The sequence below is a fragment of the Myxocyprinus asiaticus genome, chromosome 15, assembly GCF_019703515.2.
Source record: "Myxocyprinus asiaticus isolate MX2 ecotype Aquarium Trade chromosome 15, UBuf_Myxa_2, whole genome shotgun sequence".
Taxonomy (NCBI): Eukaryota; Metazoa; Chordata; class Actinopteri; order Cypriniformes; family Catostomidae; genus Myxocyprinus; species Myxocyprinus asiaticus.
In genome coordinates, this window is record NC_059358.1 from 2,897,545 (window position 1) to 2,921,901 (window position 24,357).

The 24,357-nt window shown below is 39.6% G+C and overlaps 1 protein-coding gene across 2 annotated transcripts in view; it reads right to left on the minus strand.

Moving 5' to 3' along the window:
* The window catches only part of LOC127453113 (mannosyl-oligosaccharide 1,2-alpha-mannosidase IA-like), a 306,543-nt gene extending 282,652 nt beyond the window's left edge, over positions 1–23,891 (minus strand). For both annotated transcript variants that reach the window (XM_051719229.1, XM_051719228.1), the window contains exon 1: positions 22,175–23,891. In XM_051719229.1, coding sequence (XP_051575189.1) covers positions 22,175–22,732 — 558 coding nt within the window. In that variant the 5' untranslated portion in view covers positions 22,733–23,891. The remainder of the gene's footprint in view (positions 1–22,174) is intronic.
* Between the last annotated feature and the right edge of the window lie 466 nt (positions 23,892–24,357).

Below are 24,357 nucleotides of genomic sequence, written 5' to 3' on the forward strand. Positions count from 1 at the left end.
CATGGAATGAATCCAGTATCAGTGTTGGGAGTGTGGTGATTCTGTACGTTTTCTTTTAGTTGGTTTTTGACTATAATTTATAAATAACTGTCTTAACCGCATCTTACATCTGATTGTTTATTCTTAGATCAAGCATTCTAAATCTCATCAGCCTCTCTTCACAATACGACAGTTTTAAAGAACTTTTGAGAATATGTGAAAAGAATATGTGATTATATATATTTTTTTTTAATATGTTTTATGTTTTTGAGAATATGTGATATCATTTGAAAGCAAATCAGCTGATCTTTTAGGATAGAACTTTAATAATTAGAACTAAAATGTAGCAGGCATGTATGAATGAAAATGTTCATATTAAACAGAAGAATTATTTAATTTAATGACTGCTGTCAAACATTTCAAACATTGGTCCAGTCAGTCAGAACCAAAGAATCAAAGCATTAAAATTATTCCTTAATGACAGTGTCAAATCTTTCTAAAAATCTTTTTTTCTAAAATAAATATGCCATGAACATCACCATTACCATTAATCATACCATTAAAAATGAAATATAATGGCCAAACAAAAAACATGGAAAAGTCAATAAACAATATCATTGGGGCCTGGGTAGCTCAGCAAGTAAAGATGCTGACTACCACCCCTGGAGTTCGAATCCAGGGTGTGCTGAGTGACTCCAGCCAGGTCTCTTAAGCAACCAAATTGGCCAGGTTGCTAGGGAGGGTAGAGTCACATGGGTTAACCTCCTTGTGGTCGCTATAATGTGGTTCTCGCTCTCGGTGGGGCGCGTGATGAGTTGTGCGTGGATGCCGTGGAGGATGGCGTGAAGCCTCCACACGTGCTATGTCTCCACGGTAACGTGCTCAACAAGTCACGTGATAAGATGCGCGGATTGACGGTCTCAGACGCGGAGGCAACTGAGATTCGTCCTCTGTCACCCAGATTGAGGCGAGTCACTACACCACCATGAGGACTTAGAGCGCACTGGGAAATACAAATTGGGGAGAAAAAGGGGAGAAAATATAAAAAATAAATAAACAAACAATATCATTGTTTAGATGTATACTATGACATATTATTATTGTTGTAACACACATGAATCTATGAAAGAAATCCCGAATGTCTGTCCCCTTCAGTTTTTTGGCTGGTGGTTGTACATGAGACATTATTGGTCAATGTTTCAATGAAAAAGTCTAACAATAAAGTACCTTCTACGTAAGGGTGCGATAGAGCCTGTCCCTCCGGCCGAGATGAAGAAGGGGTTTTACAGCCCCTACTTTATCGTAACGAAGAAAGGAGGTGGGTTGCTGCCAATCTTGGACCTGCGAGTACTGAACCGGGCCTTGCACAATCACTCAGGCTAGGGCTCCCTCTACAAGGCGCCTGTATGTCTTGAAGTGCCGTCTATTCGCTAAGTGGTGTTCTTCCTGATGCGAAGACCCCCAGAGATGCGCAGTCAGATCAGTGCTTTCCTTCCTGCAGGAGAGGCTGGAGGGGCGGCTGTCCCCCTCCACCTTGAAGGTGTATGTAGCCACCATTTCGGCACATCACGATGCAGTGGATGGTAAGTATTTGGGGAAGCACGACTTGATTATCAGGTTCCTGAGAGGCACTAGGAGGTTGAATCCTTCCAGACCATGCCTCATCCCCCCGTGGGACCTCTCTGTAGTCCTTCAGGGTCTAAGGGGAGCTCCCTTTGAGCCCCTGGAGTCAGTTGAGCTTAAGGCACTCTCTTTAAAGACTGCCCTCCTGACTGCGCTCACTTCCATAGGGGACCTGAAGGCATTCTCTGTCAGCGAATCGTGCCTGGAGTTCGGTCCGGGTTACTCTCATGTGATCCTGACACCCCGACCGGGCTATTTGCCCAAGGTTCCCACGACCCCTTTTAGGGATCAGGTGGTGAACCTGCAAGCACTGCCCCAGGAGGAGGCAGACCCAGCTTTGGCATTGTTGTGTCCGGTGCATGCTTTACGCATCTATTTGGATCACACGCAGAGCTTTAGAAGCTCCGAGCAGCTCTTTGTCTGCTTTGGTGGACAGCGGAAAGGAAGCACTGTTTCAAACAGAGGATCACCCACTGGGTTGTTGACGCCATCATGATGGCATATCATGCTCAGGACGTGCCGCCCCTCGTGGGGTTATGAGCCCACTCTACTAGGAGTGTAGCAGCCTCCTGGGCCCTGAGCAGTGGCACCTCTTTGGCAGACATCTGCAGAGCAGTGGGCTGGGCAACACCCAACACCTTTGCGAGGTTCTACAATCTCCGGGTTGAGCCGGTTTTGTCCCGTGTATTGTCAGGTACGAGCAGGTAAGTTCCGGGACAGCTGGCCAGGTGTACCGCTTGCGCATAGCGCCTTTCCCCTCCCTGAGGTGAAGACGTGTGCTTTTGACCCCCAGTCGTGTTCAAAGCTGTGATCCCTGGATGACTTTCCTCCTTAGCCCTGTGGCAGATGAGTTTGCGGAGAAACTCGCTGCTGGCACAGTACATGTGCTAATTAGGCCCTGTACTGAGATAGGTGCTCCACATGTGCTGGTTCCCCGTTGGTGACCCCATGTGATATCTTCCGCTAAATCGTTTCCCTGTCAGTAAACTGTGTCTTCCTTGGGCAGAGGCCCCTCTTCCCCGGTCACCATGTTTGTAAAAACTCCTCCCCACTCGGGTAGGACCTACCATGCGACTTCTCCACATGACATACTTCCGACAAGACTCGGTAAGACCATGTGACGTATTTCCACTCAAAATACCCCTCCCTTCTCTGGGTGTGGTGTGGTCTCCGCAGTGTCTTCCCCTTGGGAGTGACACCCCCCCGACGTAGACATTTATGGCTCCCAGTCGGTTAACAAATTCCACTCTTTTTGGGGAGAAAAAAAGAGGAAAAGAGGCCACGGCTGGGCTAGCCTGTCCCTATTTGTTGGGCAGTCGACTTTTTCCCAAAGGACTGTTTGACGCTCATAAGAGCGTTGGGGGAGGTTACATGACAGCCTGGTGCGCTGGCTACGAGGCACACAGCGGTCTGCCCGTCTCGCACCGCCAGTCCATGTAACACAGTTCAGCTAGTTGTGGCATTTTGTATAGGGACCCTTAGTGTCACTACATCGACACAACGTTGAGTGAGTGACAGATAGGGAACGTCCTGGTTAATTCTGTAACCTCCGTTCCCTGATGGAGGGAATGAGACATTGTGTCCCTCTTGCCACAACACTGAACTACCCGCTGAAATGGCCGGGACCTTGTCTCGGCTCCTCAGCACAAAACCTGAATGAGTGGTTGCATACCAGCTCCTTTTATACCAATTCCCATTGACCTTTTTTCAAAAAGCAGAGGTGTTTGGGGCTCCCAAGAGTGACCACTTGTGTCACTATATCGACACAACGTCTCATTCCCTCCATCAGGGAACGGAGGTTACGAAAGTAACGAGGATGTTTTTTTTTTAAAGACTTCTTTAAAAAAGTTTGCACTACAGAGCACATGTATGGTAACGGTGTGTTCACACGGTACGCATTTTGCGTGCAACTCAAGCCAAACGCACACCATGACTAGGTGCATCAACTAAAAGTCCATTTGTCACCGAATTAAGTTAAAATTCCTAAATTCCTTCACAAACTAATGCACATGAGAGTTTATTTGTGATGTCAACAAACAACATGAAAGAAAGAGCTTGCGCCCATTTATGCACTCTGTCTAGAACTCAAGCTCCTCTGTGCATTCGCTGCCTTCATTGATTCACAGATTTAATTTATAATATTATATTAATTTTGTTGATATAGCTGATTAAGCTCATATATGGGCTAATATATATATATAAGACACGTTTGAAAATAGGTTATTAAAAAGCTCTTCAGTTCACGCACTGGGCAATCCTCACAATACTCTCTCTACAAGTTCATCTGTTCAAGCTATGTTGTGCATTTGCTTATTGCAGATGCAAGTTGTAATATTATATGTATTCTGTTGATGGCTTGTTTATCATATACTGTATATATATATATATATATATATATATATATATACACACACACACACACTCAGCCACAACATTAAAACCACTGACAGGTGAAGTGAATAAAATGTATTATATCATTACAATGGCACCTGTCAAGGGGTGGGATATATTAGGCAGCAAGTGAACACTCAGTTCTTGAATTTCATGTGTTGGAAGCAGGAAAAATGGGCAAGCGTAAGGATCTGAGCGACTTTGACAAGGGTCAAATTGTGACGGCTAGACGTCTGGGTCAGAGCTTCTCCAAAATGGCAGGTCTTGTAGGGTGTTCCCGGTATGCAGTGGTTAGTACCTACCAAAAGTGGTCAAAGGAAGGACAACCGGTGAACCGGCGACAGGGTCATGGGCGCCCAAGGCTCACTGATGCACGTGGAGAGCGATGGCTAGCCCGTCTGGTCCGATCCCACAGAAGAGCTACTTAAGCACAAATTGCTGAATTTTTTTTTTAATTTGGAATGCCCAATTCCCAATGCGCTCTAAGTCCTCGTGGTGGCATAGCGACTCGCCTCAATCCAGGTGGTGGAGGACAAATCTCAGTTGCCTCCACGTCTGAGACACAAACATATTAAATGTAATTATTATTAATTATTAATTATTATTTTTCAAAAAGTGTATTGTAAGTGTGGCTAAACTGTACAAATACATTCTAAATCACTATGTGCATCTGCTTGCATTTCTGCATTTTAAATAACACATACATACATACAAGCAAACGTAAATATATGCTCACACAAGACACTACAAATCACTCAAATAAATACACGGTAGTTTTACTGTAAAAGTAGTTTGCACTCTAGTTTGAAAGAAGGATTTTCATGAATGCATTCCACTTATTTTGGTTGTGTTTCTGTCTTTTCTATAAACACAAAACAAGCACTTCACACACAGCTGCGCTTGATCCCATTAAAGCCATCAGAGGCGGGGGGTCAACCTGAATTACAGCCATTTAGTTTATGAACCTCTAAATATTTGCTTTCAATTACCAACAGAGCTGCTCACAGATAATTGAATGCTCAAAGTGTGACAGTGAATATGAGTGAGAAAGTTTGTTGACAAGGCCAGTGTGTTTCACGGAAATACGTAAAAAATATGAGCTCATATATATGCTTGTTTAGCGCCTACAGCAAACACTTGATTTAATATAACTCCAGTATTTTACAAAGACGTTTGTCATGTTGTTTCTTGCGATATATAGCTACACTTGCTAGGTTTTTAACAGTTTAGAAGTCGTTGCACGTGTGAAAATGGAGGTGTGGGAACAGGAAACACTTTCAGATTCCATCTGACATAACAAACCAAATCCTGCACAAGCAAAGCAAATACACACCAGTGTTGGGGAGTAACGAAATAAAAGTAGAAATGCTACTAACTGAACTAGATTTTTAAGTAGTGTGACAATAGCTCAGCAGTTTCCCAAATAGTGTAGCTTTACCAGTAACAAGCTACTTTTTCCCAATAAGTACTGGTGTAGAATTACAAAACGCCCAAATAAATAAATAAATATATAAACCAAACCCTATATTTAAGATTTACACATTTCAATTTCATAACAAAATTCCATCAAATTAAACTGATAAAACTTTTTTGTTAAATATTACTGGATTTAATTTGGTGGACGTATGTTACAAATTGAAAGGAATACATTTTAAAACTATTTTTATTTGTAAATAAAACGTCCATTTTTTTCTCTCATTTCTTATGTTGGGTATTCTGATTCAATCTCGTTTCATACATCCTGGCTCTAATTAGCTTTTGCTGACATCATTAGCCAAGGGGTTCACATACATTTTCCAACCTACACTGTGGATGTTTGAGTGATGTATTCAATATGTACAAGAACAATACAATGTGTGTGTTATTGGTTAAAACAGATTGTGTTTGTTCATTATGGAAACTTAGATGAAGATCAAACCAGATTTTAAGACAAATTTTTACATAAATGCAGGTAATTCCAAAGGGTTCACATACATTTCATATACAACTCAAAAATGGTTTAAAAGGGTGATTTAAAAAATTAATAAATAATCACTGTAAATGTCATTTGTAATATTCACAATTTTGGTTAACTATGTATTGCCAACATAATAAAACACAAAATATGTACAGTATATATATATATATATATATATATATGCTGCCCAGACCTATCTATATAAGTCACGTTTTAGAGTAGAGGGAGTTTGGTTTTTGGTTCCTGATATTTTGCATTAGTTAAACCACACCTGATAACCAACTTCTTGCTTGTCAATCTTTATGTAAACACGCTAAACACTAGAGGTCGACCGATATATCGGTTTTGCAGATTAATCGGCACCGATAACAGATTTCTTGAACTATCGGTTATCTGCAAAAATCCACACCAATAGTTTTTCCCTGTTGCGTCCGGTGCTGGAGCGGCTGGGAAGGGTCCGCTGTCGTTATACAGTATGAGAGCGGACTCTAGAGGTGAAATAAAAATCATCACTTCACTGACGCCTTGTGGTGTTTGTTTTGACATGTGAGACTACACTCTGCATGGAGCGGAACACTTCAGATGCAGATTTAAAACAGCAACAACGAAAAGCTATGTATACAGTACACTACAGTACACGTCATATCATTATAAAGTATTTAATTTGTTGATTGATGCTGCATTAGTAGAGAACAGCAGTATGTTTGCCGACAAGGCTGAGAGGACACAAACATTAAAGCTCACCTTAAGCGGTTAGAACAATGTGACAAAAACACACGCAAGTCCTACCCAAATGTTTAAATGTCACAATTGTTACCATCTATTTATGCATTCATTAGCCAGCTAAGTTGCATATTTAAAGTTAGTGACATGAGAAAGCAAATGAATATCTTCATGCAGCTGAGAGAAACGTATAAACAAATCAGAAACGAATCAGAATCTGATTTCAATTAAAAAAATTTATCCTCACTGAAATACGATGACTTCAGATCGATCACATTCTTGCGCTAAAAAAGGCTAGACACAGCACGACAAATACAGTTTAACAGAAAGCAGGTGTCTCAATGTGCTTTTAAAGTTCTTTTTAATTATACACTTCATCTAAAAAAACAGCGCTCCTGCACAAGACGCTGAATAAACAAAAACAGGGAAAAAAAGACGTTCGTCTAGTGTGCGCTTACATAGAAAACAAATGGATGGAGGTCTTTGGCTGCTGTGTCTTGCTCTCTTATAAGCGTTTCTCAGATTTAGCAAAGAGTTGTTTAAATGCTTTGTCAGGAAAGATGTTCAACCCTGAAATGTGTGTCTCTCCAGTCTGTTGTGTTCTGTCTGATTGAACAGCCCCTGACCTGGGCTCATAGTCTGAGCCGCTTCACCACCGAGTTCAGCCGAATACCACTGCTATCTGTGAATATTGCTACTCTACATACAAATGTACTGAATAAAAAACAATGTGGTATTTCACTGTTATTATGAGGCTTGAGTCTTGAGTTGTAGGAATCAGTGCAAGTGTAACACCATGTGAACTGTCTACTGAAGCGTTTTCTCCCCTCATTTTACTTTTGACTTAACATTTGAGAATATGGACCGACTAAACTTTTTATTTATTTATGCACATTAGTTGAAAATGAAATGCTCTTTTTTAACAGCCAGGATAGGAATGTTCTTTGCAATAATATAACAGTGCTGAATGGTTTATATATTTATTGCGCCCTCTTGTGGACTACGGAAACAACATCAATTTAAAATTTGAATATTCATTTTTTGGGTTTTTTTCTCCCCAATTTGGAATGCCCAATTCCCAATGTGCTCTAAGTGCTCGTGGTGGCGTAGTGACTCACCTCAATCCAGGTTGCAGAGGACGAATCTCAGTTGCCTCTGCTTCTGAGACTGTCAATCCACGCATCTTTTCACATGGCTTGTTGAATGCTTAACCGCGGAAACGTAGCGCGTGTGGAGGCTTAACGCTATTCTCCATGGCATCCACACACAATTCACCACGCGCCTCACCGAGAGCGAGAACCACATTATAGCGAACACGAGAAGGTTACCCCATGTGACTCTACCCTCCCTAGCAACCGGGCCAATTTGGTTGCTTAGGAGACCTGGCTGGAGTCACTCAGCACACCCTGGATTCAAACTCGCGACTCCAGGGGTGGTAGTCAGCGTCAATACTCGCTGAGCTACCCAGGCCCCTGAAAATTTGTTAATTTAAAAACGTACAATGCATTTTCATAATTCATTTATTTTGAGTGTTATATTTTATTCAGTATCAATTTAAAAACTATCGGTTGATTAATTGGTTATCATCAGGTATTGTCCAACTTAGTTATCGGTATCTGTAAAATCCACTATCAGTCGACCTCTACTAAACACACACTGGGCAGGTCACTTCCAGAACAACTAACTATACCACAGCCACTTCAAGAGCAAACTGTTCAACTTTAGTCATGTGTCATGTGACTGCTGTTCCAAGATATCAACAGTGTAACACACTGCATCAAAGCCTGTGTATGTATGTATAATGTTTGTGTAATGTAATGCAAAAGTACAGAATTCAATGTAGATTTGTTGTTGAATTGTTGTGAATAATCTTAAGGTTTGCATCCATCAAGTTCCAACTAAAAAGAGAAAATAATCAAATGAGTATTTAATTCACTGGATTAACCAAAAATAGGCATTGCTACATGATTATTTTATTTAGAAACCTTTTTGATTGAAATGCCAGCAAAACAATACCTTTATAGTAATGTAAACAGAGCCTTGGATTCGTCATAATAGCAGTTAGCACAAGCCGTTTAGCCAACAAAACGGAAGAGCGGAGGTGAGGTTGGCTAATTTGGATTATCTTGCATTTCTTTTCCCACTGATGATGCTGTATTGCTTGTCACTTTGTATTACGGTGACATATGAAGCCACTATTCAAATATGTACGGTCATTAAAGAGAACTGCAATATGTTGCAGTTCAGTAAACATTGTTGCTCATTCAGTAAACAAAGCGGGCAGATATAGTTACTCCTCACAACTTAAACATGAATAATAACAAAATCACTTCCTTTGGGCTTAAATGAATTCTGTGTTCCTCTCTTTCATTAGTGGCCTAATTGTGTTGGTAATGAACAAAACACCCCTTCCCGAAAGCAGGTCAACAGAGTAAGCATGCAGTTATTTAAAAACTATTTCTACCAATGCTGCCCAAGGGTAAAATCACTTGAAACACTCGGCTGATTCGCAGTCCACATTCACAGTCGATGAAACCAGGTAACAAGATGCCAAATCCAATCTTGATGATATGCGTTATGCAATTCTTCATTTTAAATAGTTTTGCTTTTAACAGCCTATTTGTGAAGAACATTCATGCTCTAATCTTTATTGGATGAAAAATAATATGAAAATATTTCACAGGACACAAAATTCAACAGAAAATCACATCTAAAATCAGAACTCATATTCAAACCAGATATGTTCCACTTGTTTATGTTACAGTGCATAATTAAAATGATGCTTATGAAATTATACTGCACGTTTGTTGTGGGTGAATTTCACGAAAACTTGTCCCCCAAATCAAAAGAAAACAAACTGCATAAAGCCTAGACTGGATAAACATTTTTGTTTTGTTTTGTTTTTTGTGGTGAAGCAAATATAGCAGAAAAGACTAAGTACATTCTACATTAAATAAGTTAAAGTGTGAACTTGAAAATATTAATTAAATTCAACATTTAAACATACAAATGAATGCTCTAGCTTATAAGTATATAATATTTATTTATGATGGACAGTTATATTCACAATGTGCCATCATGTATCAATCCTAAAGTAGAAAACCTTGTAATTTGTATTTGCTAATTTAAGTAAATTTTGCTGGTAAATATAAAAAGTAAATTTTACAGAACTTTTTGAAGTTGGTGTTAACACTGGGCTTGAATAACAAATGAGCTTGCATGGTTATTATATGGGGCAGTGGTGGCTCAGCGGTTAAGGCTCTGGGTTACTGATCAGAAGGTTGGGGGTTCAAGCCCCAGCACCACCAAGATGCCAATGTTGGGCCCTTGAGCAAGGCCCTTGACCCTATCCCCTCCAGGGGTGCTGTATCATGGCTGACCCTGCACTCTGACCCCAGCTTGGCTAGGACATGTGGGGGAAAAAAAGAATTTCACTGTGTGTGTGTGATAATTAAAATATTTACACCGTTTTTATTGTCACTTTTGTTGTTACATTTGGTAAATTGTTATATGCAATCTGGAGTTCATGATATTCATTCATGATCAAAAATATTATCTGTTGATTGTCACCATCATTGTGTTTTGCGCACCAAGTGTTGAGGTCTGCGTACATAGCTCTGAATCTTGTTTTAAACGCCATTAAAGCAGGGTGATGTTGTCTCATAGACTACATAGCATGCATTAAGCGTCCCTGTGGGAGGCTTACGTATGTCATGTGTTTGTAAGAAAAATTCAAAACGTTTATTCAAGTACCATGTATATCATAATTGTAAGTAAAAGTTACTGTATTTATTAAACTGTTTGTTAATTTTACTTACTTTACTCAATATTATTTCATGAAGTTAAGTTGATTTTACTTCATTTGAATTTTGCTTAGAAAAACTTTGTGCAAAAACTTGCAAAATAAATGTAAAACTTAATCATCTTTTTTTTTTTTTTTTCAGCATATTGTTTAGGTCCATTAAAATGTTTTGCATTGTGACGTTACTTTTTAATAACAATTAAACACATTAATTGGTGCTCACTGCTCAGTTACACAGGTGAAGAGGAGAGACATGGGCCTGTCATGAGAGATTCATCACAGCAAAGACTTACATAAGATACCTTCATGTGCCTATCTGGATTTAAATGTTTTTTTTACACTAAATGAACGGTTTTGACCATTATAATTCATCTCACGCCACTTTTAAAAAGATGCAATGTCAAGTTATAACTCTAAAAACGAGACCACCATTCTGTTTCATCTTGCTGTTCGCTGTTGTGCTGTTTTGAAGGCGTCCTGGACAGTTTTTGAACCCATCTGTGCTATTTTTAGTTGTTAGTCATTGGTACACATGTACTAGACGGACATCTTTAATCGTCACGATGCATTTCTGGCATTTTAAGAGCAGTAGAAGCGCAACTTTTAAAAACACGTCTTTTTCTGCTGCTGCCAATGACTGTGTAACCAAACACGGAAGGTGTGAGATGTCGCTCCTGTGAAGACCTGCATCTCTGCTCTGGCCTGTTGAAGCCGGTTGAAGAACCCAACATCATCATGGATTGTATTACACTTGCGTAATCAGAACATTTCAGCATGGATTATATGTGTTTATGGCTGATCTAAGCACAGAGTGCTTGTGAATCATCACAATATGATTCAAGCTTTGCAACTTTTATTGAAAGATGCGGCAGTTAAACACTACCAGACCCTTGAGTAAACAGTTTCATTCACGAATGTTTCAAATGTCATGACTGTTTTATATTTGGTGTGCTTGAGGGAACATTTTGATACATTCAGATAAAATATGCTGGGTATATACCCTGAAAGCATTATGTGTTAACCTTGAAATGTAGTTTTATAAATTATAATGTGAAGTTTATATTTTTCTTCTGATTGAGTTTCAAATATAGCTGTATTTGAGGGTCTGCATGAAGTTAGCCAATCAGAACAGTGGGCGTTTACACTGAAGTCTTAAAGGGCCAGATAGCTTTAAACCAAGCATTTCAGACAGAGGGCCAGAGACAGGATGGAAAATGATCATATATTATTAAATTATGACAATTATTTGGTGCAAAAAAAAAAAAACTTTACTGACATTCTAAGTGGACCTCAGGGAAGATAATACAATTATATATATATATATATATATATATATATATATATATATATATATATATATATATATATATATATATAAATAAAATAAAAAAGTATGTCATGACCCCTTTAAATTCTGTGTGTCCTGATGTTTAGCTTTTGAGTTTTTGTAATTCTTGTTTTCAATTCTGACTCTGATTAGATTTTCCTTTACTATTTAAATCAGCAAAAAGACCACCCCTGGAGTTCGCTAGCTCGCTAGTTCGAATCCCAGGGCATGCTGAGTGACTCCAGCCAGGTCTCCTAAGCAACCAAATTGGCCCAGTTGCTAGGGAGGGTAGAGTCACATGGGGTAAACTCCACGTGGTCGCTATTATGTGGTTCGTTCTCGGTGGAGCGCATGGTGAGTTGAGCGTGGATGGCGTAAAGCCTCCACACGCACTATGTCTCCGTGGCAACGCGCTCAACAAGCCACGTGATAAGATGCGCGGGTTGACGGTCTCAGACGCGGAGGCAACTGGGATTCGTCCTCTGCCACTCGGACTGAGGCGAATCACTACGCAACCACGTGGACTTAAAAGCACGTTGGGAATTGGGCATTCCAAATTGGGAGAAAAAGGAAAAAAATAAAAATAAATCTACAAAAAGACAAAGACAGTACAACAAATACTACGATGATGTATAAATAAATTTTTAATAATACAATCATAATAGGGCTGAAACGATTAGTCCAAGTTATCGACACCATCAACAGTAAAAAATTGTCGACAAAATTTTTCGTTGTCGAATAGTTGTTTGATGTCATTTAACGTAACATGAGATCATATGAAACTCGAATGATGGCGTGCGAGAGCAGCACTGCAGCTCACAGTCCAGATGCACTCTAAACTTTCCAAACAGCTTCAGATGATGCAGATCACAAAGTATGAGGGAATTATAATGCAAAAATATAAAATAAGTAAATACAGAAGCACTGTCATCGTGAAATAAATCAGAGCCGGATCATGTCAGAGCGTCTAAAAAGCAAACAACCTGCCGTTATATCTTTATTGCATCCTTTATTAAAGTTAAAATAATAAGGAAGTGGGTCACAAACAAACACCGAAAATGGCATTTCTCTGTGCGGTCAGCGATGTTTCTATGAGTCACGTGAAGGGGGAGATATTGAAACTGAAACCCTGCCGCGGGGACGCTCATCCCTCATGTGCGTTTGCAGCAGCTAGATTATAACGTGATGGCTCGCGACGTAGTGAATCGTAATATACTGTATGTGTCACGGTGTGTCACGGTGATCTTATTGTGAAGAAAATTGGTGATACGCAGCTCTATTAAAAAGAGAGAGTTTTTTTGTTTTTTTAATTAAAGATGGATCGAAGTGAACATAAAAGGTGAGAGAGTCTTCACCCCATAATACACTGCAACAAAATACATTTTGGATTAGTCTTTTTTGGCTTTTTTTTCCAAAAATAATATCCAAAACTCCTTTAAAACAATGTACATTTACTTTAGGAGCTATACTGCAGAAGACATTTTTTTTATTGGAGAATGTTGAATACAATATTTAATATTTAAATATTTTAAAACATCTAAAAATAGCCTACTTATAACAAGATACATTTACTTGAAAAGCAACATAAGATATTTAGACTTGCTTTTAGAGAACATATCTTGTATATGAGTATATTTTGTCTTTACTACACTGGAAGAAGTATGAACAAGTGAAAAAATACACTTCTACACAAAATACACTTATATTTAAGGTACATTTTCTGAAAGCAAGCCTAAATATCTTATATGTTGCTTCAAGTAAATGTATCTTGTTTTAAGGATTTTTAGATCATTTTAAATGGAAAACAAGACAAAAACACTTGATAACAATAGGATTTTTTTGCAGTGGATTTTCTTACTGAATTAAACTTAAAAAACAAAATAATTTTTTTTTCCTTGCAATTGAGTGAATGTCTTTTACATGTATTTTTAAAAGATGATTTTGTCCTGTTTATTGTTAGTAAGCATGTTTAATACAACCTTTTAAGTCGGGCACAAGCTGAATAATCAGATAAGAGCTAATGATTAATCGTTGCAATAATCGACCGAATAGTCGAATAATCGTCCTAATAATCGTTTGATTAGTTGATCATCAAAATAATCGTTAGTTGCAGCCCTAAATCATACTGTAAGTTCTTAATTGTTATGAAAATAAAATTGCATGTCACAGTGCAAAAAAATAAGAATGGTTCAAATAACAGACTTAATTTATAGATTTAATGTATGCAAAATATTATTTCTTATTTATTTCTATTGATTTGGGGGTGAAATATGACCAGTACATGTTCTTAACAGGTTTTGTGAGACTCCCTCAAAAACCCGTCAAATATGAAATAATGAAATGAAATAATACCAAAAATTGACTAACACACTAGTTCTGATCTCTCAAGAGATAAACCGTCTAGTCAGTTCAACTCTAACTGAACTGATAAAGAACAGTTCCTGCCAAAATATATACAGTATTTGATCGCCAAATAGTTTGGCTCAAGTCTGGACTTATCTTTTAATACAGCACTCTCTGAAAGTAATAGAAAAAAAGTCCAGACAAAGAGATGTTCCTAATCTTTCCAAGACAACAAGAGCTCTTTCAACACCGTGGCATTGAACATCAGATGTTCTTGTTGATTCTAAGACATGTAGAGGCCTGAGGCAATAAGGGTCATGCCTCTTTTTACATGTTCGGAGCTCAGTTACCACACACACACAATCATTTCAACTCTTTATAGTAATGCACTTACAATAGAAGTCTATGGGGCAAACCATTCTACAGCTTGTATTTTTTAAAGCACTTAGTCTATATTAATTCTTCTGTAGAAAATTGTGTTATTTGAGCTATAAAGTCGTGTTTTAGCAAAGGAAATACTGTTCCAGGCAGATGAACTAGATATATTCATCGTCTCTTAAAGCCTCTGGTTTTCTATAATTAGTGAGTCCAGTAATTACAGTGCTAGTGCATGCTGGAAAATAGTTTTCAAATACCAGTTAGAAAGTTGCAGCGACATTGTGTAGAAGACCGCTAGTTTTGAAAGCTAGAATTTGAATCTGAAATACATTTGAAAGAACAGAGAAAAGCTCTAGGCCCCAGGAGAGTGTTTGGTGCTGAAACAGCACACACAGAGGTCACGCCCTCTGCTTACTGGAGTCTGATGCAAAATATCTCAAAATAGCAAACACTGTTTTTTTTTCTTGTCCCACAAACCTCAAACTAGCCCTTTAGAGATATGCAAAGCTAGTAAATGATTTGTTTTAACTGCCCCTGAATGTACTAGTTTATCATCTTTTAAACACTGCCACAGTTTTCCATGCACTAGATGAAAGGATGATTTACATGGAAAAGCATGACAATATAACACTGATGATATGGGGGTGTAATGGTTGAATTGTAAAATTTCATCTCAAATAGTTTTAGATTAAACGGCATGTTTGCTGGGTACGTCATTTGCATTCACGCTCTCATCTTTATTGAACAAAAAAAAAAAAAAACACAAAAACATAATATTCTCAGGAGCTGGAGGAAGCACACCAAATTCAATAGAGCAAATAGAAAAGATAAAAGAAAATCGAATTTCTCCTTGTATAAATTACACTATATAAATCACAGTGATGCATATTATCAAACTACATTGCAAGTGCATTTGCACTGTCACAGTCAGTGTTGGGGAAGCTACTTTAAAACAGCTACAAGCATAACTTTAAAGTAGTTGGACTACAGTAAAGATGCCCATTTGAAAAAATATTTAGCAACACTACAAGCAACAAGGCTAATAAACAGTAATGAACTACATTTAAAGTGTTTTGGTGAGTGGGTGGTGCAATATCGAAGCTATGAGGGAGCACAATATCTTTAAATATATAACTACCAGATGAAATACATAGAATGAACAATAGAATGAACGAACGATAGAACAAATGAGAATGAATGATGGAACAAACAACAGAACAAATGATAGAACAAACGACAGAATGAATGATGGATCAAATGAAGGAACAAACGATAAAACACACGATAGAATGAATGACAGAACAAAGGATAGAACAAATGACAGAATGAACAATAGAATGAAAGATAGAATGAATGATAGAACAAACAATAGAATTAATGACAGAACGAATGATGGAACAAACAATAGAACGAACGAACGAACGATAGGACAAATGACAGAATGAATGATGTAACAAATGAAGGAACAAACGATAGAACACACAATAGAACGAATAATATAGAAGACCGTGCCTTCCCAGCAGGTCATCCCCACTTCTTCAGACCTGGGAGAGTGACAAGGGGAGGGAAAAAACAACAACAACAAAAAACGAGAGGGAAAGGCCAACACGGAGTCACAGCGGGAGAGAGAGAAAAAAAACCTACCTGCTGGTTCTCCAATACGCCGTAGCTTGGTCCTCAGCCACTCCTCCACCCTCTAGTGGACGACAGCCGCACCTCCCCGGGCGGATCGGAGGCAGTCCACCGGCCCCTGGCGGACGGAATGCCCCACTGCGTTTTCAGTGGATGGAAGGGGTCTCCCCCGCCCCTGGCAGCGGTTCTCCCGCTCCAGGCGGTCGGCCAGGAGCCCCTCCCCGCTCGCGGTCGGCGGTCCTCTCGACCCCGCCACATTCTAGCGACTGGTAGGGGTCTCCTCCACCCCTGGCAGCGGCCCTGACCGCTCCAGGCGGTCGGCTAGGAGCCCCTCCTCCCCACGTGGTTGGCGGCCATTCCTCCGCTCTGAAATGTCAATAGATAATAGCGGCACTCATAATTCAGCAGTGGCGCAGCAGCGCTCCTGAATGCATATAGGGGAAACACTGAACGGGACATTTCAAGACTCAAACCTGTAAGTAAATACGGTTGTCAATCCTAAACACTGACTGTGTGAACTTAGCCTAATTTTCCCTCACACATCAGACGGACATCAGATGCCCCCCGGCTAAAAAGGCGCTTCTCTCTCCCGCCCCCTGTATTACATTCGCTTATATGGTCATACTTTCAGTTCTCACAGATTCAGCCAGTAATCGCATTTTAGAGCTCCTTGAAGTGATTTCCATGTGTACGCCCTCGTTACGTAGGCGAAGGACGTCATGCGTATTGGATACAGACGCTTGTAAAATAATTGAAAAAAGGAACAATGTCCACAATCTGTATCGTCACATTTTTGAACCGCGATGTATCATGCCACGATACACCGTTGCACCCCTAATAGGAAGTGTAATAGAGCGTGAAATCATGATCGCCAAGGAGACTGCTGTCAAGATTTATATTGAAAAAGGAATTATATTTTGGTTTGTTTTCACCCAAAACCAACTGGATCGCTTCAGAAGACATTGATTTAACCACTGGAGTTTAATGGGTTACGTTTATGCCAACTTGACCTGCTTTTTGGAGTTTCTAGCCACCATTCACCGGCATTGTATGGACGTACAGAGCTGAGATATTTTTCTAAAAATCTTCGTTTGTGTTCTGCAGAAGAAAGAAAGTCATGCACATCTTAACTGGCATGAGCTTGAGTAAATGATAAGATCATTTTAATATTTGGGTGAACTAACCCTTTAAGCATTGATTGCAAAGATGCAGCAGAATTATGCACATACTATTCATCAAATAAAAGCAGTACTCCTCTTGTTATAGTCAAACCTCTGAGGTGCACTCTCAAACAGAGAAACAGCTGCTGAAATCATAACTCTTGGTTAACGGGATCTCTCAATCCTACATTTAAATAGCCCATAACTAATTACACCATCCTTCCCTATCTCCGGTAACCCAGAGGCCTACAGCCACCTCCTCCTCCGCTCGGAGAAGTGAAACAGGATCTTGGCTTTCCATTAAGGAAGCACTTATCAAAGCTGTGTGCTCCTCTCAGCCTCAGGCAAACTCTGCCAAGCTGCTCCTTGTAACTGTATCCATCTCACAGAGCGGAGAACACCCATTCAGCATGTCCCAACAGAGGATAAACCCTGCAGTCATCGGTCCCATTACAAAAGGAGGGAGCTCTGATGAATGAGAGGCCGTTTACCAGACAAGCTTCACATACTCACGGATATCAACCGCAGAATATATTGACACTTTCGGGGGAATCTCACTAAAACTGTAAAGAACACATCTGATTTTAGGTTCAATACTAGCTCTATCGACAGCATTTGTGGCATGTTGATAACCACAAAAAATAATTTCGACACACCCCTCGACAAAAAAAAAAAAAAAAAACTGCGTTTACATTGAGGCACTTACAATGGAAGTGAATGAGGCTAGTATATTAAAATACACACAGTTTCAAAAGTGTAGCCACAAGAAATCAACATTATTCTTGTTAACAAGATTCTAGTGTCATATAATCGCTCACTCACCTTATCCAACCCGATCTCATGAAAAGATTTACGTAGTTTACAAGTTGGCTATTTCGTATGGTCTCGCACGCTGTTGTTCGCATAAACTGGAACGACTTCATCACGTGCAAATTCCCGGATGTCTAATGCGGAAGTAAGCGTGAGTTTCGTGCACGAGGCGTTAAGGACATACTTATTAATATTATGCCCTTACCCAAACCCCTTATCTAAACTTAACCAATCAGTAGAGTGTGTAAACATGATAGGAAGATGTTGTGTGTGACAGAAGCAAGTAATTGTCGTGTATTAGATGGAAACGATGTCCAGCGACATCGTTGGCTGTAGTGAAAGATGTAGGAATTCATACGAGTGCAGTCGTAGGATATCATACGAATTAGCCAAACTTAGAAAAGTCGTACACATCATGACGATTTTGCCATGAGAGTGTGTTGCCTTACCTGTGTAAAGTTATATAAAATATACAACTTCGTTGTCATGACGATGCAATGGCAGTAAACCCTGTAATCCCTAGTAAAACCCTGCCGTAACGCCGGTAAATCCCTGATTTTATCACACTAAAATCATGTTAAAATGTGTGATGTTTACATCTCGGATTGGATCGGACTTCCATTGTAAGTGCCTTACCGTAACCCAAATTTTTGCTTCTTTTTTTTAATAAAGTGGAAATGATTTTTTATGCAACCAATGCTGTTGATTGAGCTTAACTTGTATTGAACCTGGAAAATTCCTTTAAGCTTTCTTCATAGTTATATTATTTACATTTCAATTTAGCACATTTTCGGCCCAGTTCTTTATACATCATGGTATTATTCATTGCACTAAATTTTTTTATTCAAATAAAAAATTATTACAGTATTTTTATTTACCGAAATACAGTAAAAACAATACTGTACTACTGTAATGAGAATAACCACTGAGAATAAGAACTGCACAAAACAACTCATTACATTACTGAGAACATTGCTTCATTGTCATGCAAATATTTTAAAAGTGCAGTAAAAAAAAATCGTAATGGTTCTAATAATAACATTTAATTTCTTTATACAATATACTGTATATGCTGGATTTGAGGGTGCAGTGTTATCTACACATGCAATCCCAGGCAGCTACAATGAGTGCATCCAATAATTAAAAAAAACTAGTCAATTGATTTTTCCAAAGTCGCTTTGCATGTTAATTGTTCATAGCCAAAATGGGCTGGATTGTGCACCAGCGAGACTCTAAAGTACATTTCTGAGTTCGTTCTGATCAACCACAGTCACTGAAGAAGCAACAACCAAACAACCAATGTGCAAAAGGGAACAAATGTAAAGTTAATCCATGTTATTAAAACCAACAAGACCAAGCCAACAGCACAGAACACCGAACATCTGCTCAATGCAAATTCCATTACACTGAAAATGCAAAACTTTGGTTGGAAAATGAGTATGCCTAAACTTAGAGATTTATATTTGTACTTCTTTGGAATATTCATGAGTAGTTCTTATGATTTTAACCCCAAACCCAAAACCATGATGTTAATAGGAAAGAAAGAAAGACATTTGTGTTTGGAACTAGATGAGGGAAGCATACAGGTTATTGACATTCATCAGTCATGATTTGCACCGTATAAATCAATGTGGAATGAGTAACCAGTTTTGTTCACTGACGTTTCGTTTCTAAAAATAATCTGTTGGACAGGATGCTAGCTAAACTTTGATACCTTTTTTTTTTTGCATCGGTTTTAAATTCTGCTTGTTGATTTCTTGGTCTCATGGGAATCTCTCTTATTTGACTCAACGGCCAAAAGTTAAGAAGTTTTTACCAAAAATGTCATTAAAAATGCAAAATAACTGTATTTCCCAGATGATAACTGGAGCACCATACTTTAATGACAACCATATAAACACTCCCTCACATTCTGCACCAGCAGTGGCTGTAAAAACATCTAGCTACATTCTATTAACGGCTGAATATCATTTAAATCAACATTAAATCAAAATTGACCCTACCTACTTTCCTAATGCATGATCCTGGTTGCTTTGTGTATGATTCAACGCCCACTTTATTTACATGCATTTGTTCGATTTCAGACTAAAATGTCATATAAAAGGTTAAATCCATATGAAATCATAACAGTTTGATTTTTGCAGAGTCAGGCTTAACGGATCTTGATTATGCAGTAGTAGCTTGGCTTCGTCCAGAATGTATACACATTAATCGGGCCACAATTGACCTCGGTGCTGAGCGAATGCATGTTCTGAAAAACAGAGGTGATGCGCGACTTGTATTTAAAGTCCTTCCTTCAAATATTCGATTACGCATTGTGTTGTGTATACTTGAACAGACAGATGAAGACATAAACTTTGATCAAAAAGTAATACCCACTTTTGTAACACCCACATTTCAATCAAATCGATTCCCAATATATGAAATCAAGAAGCTTCTGATATTTTTCTCCCATTGTATATATCCTATCTCACTCGGAAATCCATGAAATTATGAAAGTAAAATGGTTTGTGAAAGGCATTTCATGCTGACTTACTATGTAACAGGAAAAAATAAGACCTATTTCAGATGTCAATTGTTAGTTTTTGCTTTTTCCTTTCACTTTAGTTGTGTGCCTACAGCAATGTAAGAAACAGCCCAATCCTGGTGTTGCTACTGCAGCTCTCCATAAATATCCCGTGGCTTTGGAAACTTTCCAGCAATTCCGACCCAGTGAAATATGACATAACAACAGAAAATTCAAAGCAGAATGTCAGGCTATAGAAAGCAATAAGCAGGGCCGTTTCTGAGCATATGGGCCGCTTAAAGCTAGAAACGGCCCTGGCAATAAGACACATTTCACTATAATCAATGTCCTCTGGAAGGATACTTTGTTTCTAGAGTCATTCGTTAGACAAAGTGTGACTGAAGGTGCGAACAAGACTCCAGTAAGTAGGAGAAATCAATGTGATGTGAGCTAGTTGGACCGTTATCTTGAACTAATCAGAAACAGTCTGAACCTGAATAAATACCACGTTCATTGTGGTTTTATTGTCCACCAGGTGAAAATCATAGATCCAGTTGCTTAGAAAAGTAATATCACAGCTCTCCTCAAGAAGCCAGACATGTTGAGGTATCCTTCTGTAGCACAAATGGTTATGCGGCAAAGTTTAATTCAGATTAGGGGTTTGTTCAGCTTTCCAAAGCCCATGTAGGATCAGCACGTATTCTGATACAACAAAAGGTTTCACTACCACACCAAGAAATGGCTCCAGCTTTCTTCTGATTTGCCTGAAGAAAGGTTTGAATGCCAGAATCTTGAACAACAAACCTTCACCACCACGGTCAATGCCATTATAAGATATATCAAAGCAATGCAAGCTGACTCAAAGACAAAAGGTATCTTTTATCTGGTTTCAAACCACCAGCTTCAAACAATTGTCACATGAAAGCACGCCAGCAAAAGACGTTGCTGATGAGTGTCAGTTAGAAAACACCAGCATACTGTGTGTGCTCACACATGGACCGTATGGATCATTGTAACTTATGTATGGTATGATATGATAAGAATCTGGAAAGGCTGGGGCAAGTTGTCACATCAGTAGCTGTCAAACAGGTAGTTCAAAACATTCTTAAAATATTTTAAAGTACATTTCTATCCCGCAAAATAATTTAAAAAATGTCCATTCTTCCCATTACAACAACTTCTCATGCTGCGACAATATGCCCTGCTTTTGGGGCATGTTGTCAAAAACGGCTATGTTTAATACATTTCCCGAATCCTTTTATTTGGGCAATAATGGTGGAAATATTTAGTAGTTGTTATGTAACCAAGACTTTAAGGTAGGTGACTTTAACCGAATAAAATAAATCAACCCTGAGAAAAAAAAAAAAAGTGTGAAACTAGCCCCTTTCTCCCCTATAACTTTTCTCCAAATTGACTTGCTACAATGATATTTCAAAGAACACATCTTGCAGGATTTGAACCTACAAGCTTTCGCTTAGCAACAGAGCTCTTTAAATCACTTCACCACAGATCATGCAAGCACATATAAAAGCAAATGTCTTACCTCTTTGACCTTCTCTCTTCTCTGAAGCGTCTGGGGATCCGATGGCTTTCCCTGGTCCTTCCCCAAAGGTGGTTTTAGGAGACACTTTTTAAACCTCTCATAGCTGAATCCACTGCCGTGTTCCCCATTATGAGCGGCCGAGGTGACCCGCTCGTCCCTAGCCGCTGGTTCGTGCGCCCTCGCCGGACTCCACTCCTCCTGTGTCCTGCTCCCAACAGATCTCTCCACGGTTCTCGAGCCATGTGTGACCGAGGGCTTGCGGCTCACTTTCAGTTTAACATTCGCATCAACCCCCTTTAAACCCACCCGCTGGTGCTCTTGGTCACCGGACACCTTCTTGGAGACCTCCCGGGCGTCGTTGTCGGAGCCCACGGTCACCGCTGGACTGTCGCTCTTGGAGAGAAAGATGCGCTTCAAGCGCACAGTGTCAGGTAAAAAGAAGAGCGCCCCGAAGCACAGGGTTACCAAACCCGACAGGAATAACAGAAACACGAACTTCTGAGACAGCCGAAGCCCCATGCCCGATGCTGAGACACCGGGTAACTTTCGCAGAACCATTTAAACTTTCTACAATACGCGTTACGCACGGTGAGACTGTGGATATGCACTACATCCAATGGATACTTCACTTATCTGGTGATTATAAAGCACAAGCAACAAGGCTGTTGTGCAACCTCGACTCTCTCCAGCTCCAACTGACTGAATCCTTCCGATTCTATCGATTTAAAAGGACACTGGTTGCGTCAACTAATTTGCGCACAGCCAGAGCGTCATTGCGCACCAGTGTGCGCACACAAAACTCGCTTCCGTAAGTTTCAGTCATGCAACATCACAACTAGGAGTCTATATTAAAACAAGTAAGACTTAAATTCAAGTCTTACCTCATGCAGGAAAAAAAAGATGCACGCTATATTAAAACACACTGCTTTTTGGAAATGTTGGTGCTCATATAAAACACTAAAGAAAGTGCATGGGCTTAAATGCACTTAAAAGGCAAAGCAGCATTCAAATAGCCTACAATGTTATGCAAAGCCAAGATTAATCATATTAATGCACAATAAATCGCCTTATGTTAAAAGGCAAGCGTCAGTGTGCATGCAAACACGCAGACTCTTCCTCACATCTGCTCATGACCAAACACTGTAAAACTCAAGTTTATCTCCGCAAAGTGAATGACCCCCCAATGCACATCTCATCCGATAAACCCTCCCAAAACTGCAGCATCATAGATTACTTCTCCGTATCTGTGTGTGACAGTCCATAACGCTCCATGAGACACGAGATGCACAAATACATCCAAAGATCAAATCAAGTGTGTCAGAGCCCCGATGAGACGCCGAAATACGGTCCAAGTGTTTGTGAAAACTGTTGGTTTCCGCTGTTTATGCACCGCGCGTGCACGGAACTCCCGTGTGCTCCGAAAGTCTACGTCCAGTGCATTGAGAATGATGTGTGTGCTCCTAAAATGTGCACGACAGAGGGATGTATCATTCTTCGGAAATGTAATCTAATGACAATACGCCGTATCTTCCCATTACCGACTGTTCTTTTCCGTGCTCGTGCTTGCTTTATCTCCACAGCAGGATGGACTAAAAGAAACGTGGAGAGCAGAATGCTGCGGGATAGTCCCTTGATGTAAAAGTCTTGCAATAAACCCGTTATCAGCGGTGTGATCCGCAAACAGAAGGCGATTTGGAGCTCTCCTGTACGACTGTCCTGTGCGGTCTGCTGCAAACGCCTTTGATCAGAAACAGCAGTGATGGGGAGCGAGTCTCTAATAGCGGGTTATAAACGCGCAAAAGCGTGCCGATGCACCCATCGTGTGGTGTGTTTGGGTAGTAGATATGCAAAACATGAAAAAAAAATCTTGGGGAAGATTTGCATTCCCCAAGGGAAATGTATGTAGTGAAATGTAGGTACGTGTAATTGCGTTGAAGTAGTAGCTGCGATTAGTGAATCGGTTCTTTCGGACAGTTCACGCCAGTAGGCCTTCTACGATTCACAACCGAGACGTCAATGTATTCAGAGAGCATTTTACGTTTCATTATTGTATTGAGGGTTTATCACTGTGTTTTTCACTAAATCTCCAACCCAAACACACCACATGATATTCCACTGTTGTAGTCTTTTGTCCCTTTCTGCTGCTAAATTTTAAAAACTGAAATGAACTAGATTTGCCAGGG